Source organism: Apaloderma vittatum, unplaced genomic scaffold (assembly GCF_000703405.1).
Source record: "Apaloderma vittatum isolate BGI_N311 unplaced genomic scaffold, ASM70340v1 scaffold21758, whole genome shotgun sequence".
Taxonomy (NCBI): Eukaryota; Metazoa; Chordata; class Aves; order Trogoniformes; family Trogonidae; genus Apaloderma; species Apaloderma vittatum.
Genome location: NW_009732681.1, coordinates 1,882 through 6,334, shown reverse-complemented (window position 1 = coordinate 6,334; position 4,453 = coordinate 1,882). Strand labels below are relative to the sequence as shown.

The window sequence follows — 4,453 nt, the reverse complement described above, 5'->3', positions numbered from 1 at the left end:
TGACATTTTACCAACAAGTCTTCCCATGACACGGCAGTCGCTAAGGTCGCAAACTGGAACAGTCAATACAGTCATACTCACAGAACAAGTGATTTGTTCCAAGGGGGCAAGCAACAGAAAAAGAGAGCCTGAAGAACATATTTATCACTATCGTACAAGTGTGGTTTGCTAATCAGTAGACTTGCCATATAGGCCATTCTATGATTCTATGACTGATATCACCAAGTCCGTTCCCTGCTTCCTCACAAAACCATGTCATAGCCATAATAAACCATTGCTTAAAACTAATGTAATATCTTGGCTGGAAGCATATGCTGTGACCTAAGATTTTGCACTCTCCTTTTTAATTACAGGAATTCACAAGAAAATAAAAAGCAAGAAACGGAGCTCTTGAAATCTAACGCTTTTATTGAAGGTTTATAGTGACATACAAAATACAGTGTCTTATCAAGATGCTTGTAAAAACAAACAGAGACACTATAGCAAGTGCAAAAGAATTATCAAAACAATTTTGCATTGAAGATACAGGCTCCAAGGGAATCCTGTTTCAAAAAGGAACTCCTTAACAGTCTTCTCAGTAGTCTGTCTTCCTATGAGCTACTGCTCATTATCCTTTCTTTTTTTTTCTTTTTTTTTTTTTAATAGTCAGAGAACTCTTACATAAATATAACTACCTACAAAGTACCTGTTGGATTCAAGCACAACTATGTTGTAGTTTTCCCAGAAGACCAAAAAAATGTAGTTCTTGGAATCCTACCTGAGGAAACAATTTGTCAGGTTAAAGATAAATTGAAGTCCATTTCAGCAATATTGCGGATGCTGTCAGAATACACTTCTTTTTGCACTTCTCTCCATTTCAGTATTTGGTCTGCCAGCTCCTCCAAGTCCATCACAAGCACCTCTGTTTTTTTCATAGCAATGTCCTGAAGCAGAAAAGAGTTGGATTTCATCTCTATACATCCTGTCAGTCTAGCAGGACATAAGAGTAATCCAAACGACCAAACAGCACTGGATTCTTAATGCTGGAGGAGATGGAATGTTTGGTTCTTTTGCTACTCACCATATCCTTCATCATCTTCGGTATCTGAGGGATGCTTCTAACCGTCTGCAAATGGCTTTCAAGCCTCTCGATGAAAGTCACGGCCTCAGTCAACAACTCTACTATGTACCTGTAACCAAGAACGAGCTCCCTGCTCAAAAGTTGTGCAGACTAACGAGGATTTAATAATTCCAAACTCTTACTGCTTTTTCATGCAAGTTCTTAACCATCTCATTAATTTCTCTGCAATTACACCTCTGTTATGACTCTCAGCAACAAGTAGGGCAGGAATTACAGAAGTGAGTATGCACTTCCTTGCTAACTAGACTAGATTTTTAGACCAAAACAAGAAGGATTGTATTTTTAAAAAGATGTACTACTATGCATGTCTGGGAATCATTCACACACTTATTCTGAGCGAGTCACAGTGGAAGAAGACACCAGCTGCTGGAGTAACGGTTCCTACTTCTGGAGAAGCACAAGGAGTGAAGCATTTAACACATCAGTTTAAAACAACACATCACAAGTTGGTCTGTAATTTTCAGAAGACTAGACCAATAACTTAAGCAAATATTCACAAAAATATGTATCACTAGCCTTCTATGAATTTAGCAGTGAGTCAACTACTAGCTTTTAGCTGAGGTTGCACCTCCATTTTTTACTTCTATTCTTATCAATGGAGAAATGAATGAAACAATGTGATTTTTACTGCCTGTTAAATTAATTTAGACTCAGGCAACCAAAGAACAATTATTTTCCATATGCTTACTTGTGAAAAGTAGCCTCAATAGGCAGGCTCTCTTGACATCTGGGCTTTATCAACCTCTTTCTAAGAGCCCTCTTCTCTTTCAGCACAGCTTCCAAGTGCCTGTTCATATCTTGCAAAACCTCACATTTTTTGCCTATAAAATAAAATTGCAAAGTTGAACCTGTTCTCCTGCTAAGATAAGTGCAAAATTTCCTCTGAAGGAAGCCAGAGAGAAAAAAGCCTGATCTATTGCACCAGACAGTTTACACTAGAGAAAGATATAATTATTCAAAATTACTTTTGTTGGAGTAAATAGGACTCCAACATGCATGCACCTCAAGGTCATAACACCTAATTTTTAGAGATATAGCTTTGATAATTGCTTTACATTATCTATAATTTTAAGTAAACAGTCTCTGACAAGTCAAGACTTCTTAAATTATACCGTAGCACTGAAGTATTGCCATTCACACTGGCCTAATGCAGTAGTAGTGAGCTAGAGTGTTTTCAAGTATCCATCAAATTGTAGTAATAGAAATAGGAAATAATGAAGAAATGAATGCATCTGCTCCCAAAAGACTAAAATAAAAACCCAGGTAATTTCAGGCGCATACAGACACAGCAGAAATACACCAGTGGAGGCAGCTCTAGGAACTTTTAGAAGTGTCATGTACTCAGGTGGGACATCAGCCTGCAGCTGAAAAGTCACCTAAAGACTCCTGTCTTTTGAGGTACAACTGCACTTACCCAAATAAAAAGGGTGAGCAATGTCTGCTGTCTCTTTCTCCAGCTGCAGCATTTCAATTTTCAGCTTCACCTATAATAATAACACCAAATAAAAATGCATTTTTAATGTACTTATCCAGGTACTGGTGACTCTCTTGAGGTGGGAGAGGAAGTAGAAAGGGAGAAAGCGGGAGCAGGGAGGAGAGTGCGTGTGTGAAAGAGTGAGCATTTGCATGAGAGAATGTTGCCATGCTCTGGGGTATTTTTACTACTAGGTGGGACTTCTTCAGTCAATAGGAAAAGACTGTTTTAAAAAAAAAATAAATTTGGTGGTTTATTATGATCTTGTACTGGAGAAGACAGATCTTGCAATTCATTTATAAACCATAGAAACTTACATCTCCTGCAAAGCAGTTTCATAGTCTGTATTCTACTAGAGAACCTCTCATAGCCCCAAGTTTCCTCCTTCCGCTCAGACTGGTTTGTATTGGGTTGTCTGGGGGGGTTTTTAGCTGTGGGAGAAACTCTCTTAGGTGAAACTCCTAGCTTTAATTCTTTCCAATGATAAGCCAGCACAAGAGCAGCAGGTACCTGAAGGAGTTTTGGTCATTTTGGCTAGAGAAGACTGAAGATGACATATCAGTCTCTCAGGACACACAGAGAACTGTTGCTCGGCTTTTCTTGATCACTGAGGAGAAGATAAAAATAAATCTGCTTCACTCATGGGTTACTGAACATTTACCGGAGACAGTACTTTGTATGTGAAACCTTCCAGCAAAGGAGGCTAAGTAGCCACCTTACTGGGGGCTGGAAACTTCATTCCTTCTGCCTGCCAATATGGGAAGATACCAGCTGTTTTAACACATTCTCAAAAAAAAAAAACCAATTAAAAAAAGCTGAATCCGTCTCACTGCTTTGCAGTAAAGCTTTGTAGCTGCTGGGGCCCTCACTGAGTAACTTAATAAACACAGTTTTGTATCAGTGAGTAAATGCTGAGAAAACGTCATCATAAGATACAAGCCAACAGCCAATTCAGGCAGTAGGAAATGACTGAGGTTACCTCCTGCTAACCAACAAAATGGTCCAGTTGCTTAATAAAGAGACACATTTTTGTGATTTGAAGTCAACTATAAATTTTTATTTGTTCTTCAGAAAACCTCAGGTGACGCTTCAGTGAAAAATGCGGGCTGCTGCATCTTTCCAGTTTTGCTGAGAACTTTTGATTCATAAATTTCGGATTTTCTTTATGACAACTCAGTCCACTGGGGAAAAAGGGTCAACTGTCAAACAGCTGAACTGTAAAAAACCCAAACCTCCAAACACAAAACAACAGCACATGGCAGTCCCAGTCCCATACCTCATCAGGTACATCTATTATCTCTAAGCATTGAAGTGCTGAGTGTACACTGACAACAGCAAAGGTTGTACCTCATTGATTTCAGCTTGAAGGTTTGCAATCTTTTCCCTCTCTGAGAATTTCACAAAACATGGGTCTTCTCTACAGGTTAAATCCAATGTCTCCTGTGACAGAAAAACAACAGGAAAAAACCGCAGTCAGCAGCAAGAACACACCAGGCAAATTCTCAAGATTGGCATAAAGTTATTGTTAATCTCTTACACTACGCAACACAGTAAATTTCACCGGAAATGCATTAACTATTTTGGGAAAATGAACACAAATTAAAATAAAATTTCATGAAAGGCGGTATGAGAGCACTCCCAATGATACTGGATGCACACCACTGGAGTGCACTAGTGGGCATTAAAAACCTTCATGTCTACGCTCCAGAAAAACAGAGACCAGAAGGTATGGTCATTCCTAGTAAGGAAAGCTGCCTTCAGCCAAAAATGTAAGAGATCCCCCTGCCAAAGGAAAACCTTCTCTGCCTTTCAAATCATCAAACATTTATGTCAACAGTAACACGGTTTAGTGCTTTCCC

The 4,453-nt window shown here is 39.0% G+C and overlaps 1 protein-coding gene across 1 annotated transcript; it reads right to left on the bottom strand.

The window, feature by feature from the left end:
- Window positions 1–773: 773 nt before the first annotated feature.
- Window positions 774–4,040, bottom strand: HAUS2 (HAUS augmin-like complex, subunit 2; the record flags this gene model as incomplete). The annotated part of the gene is made up of 5 exons (XM_009875621.1): window positions 774–923; window positions 1,061–1,169; window positions 1,809–1,941; window positions 2,535–2,604; window positions 3,942–4,040. Coding segments are annotated over 5 exons (561 nt in total), but the record flags the coding sequence as incomplete, so codon positions are not given.
- Window positions 4,041–4,453: the final 413 nt, after the last annotated feature.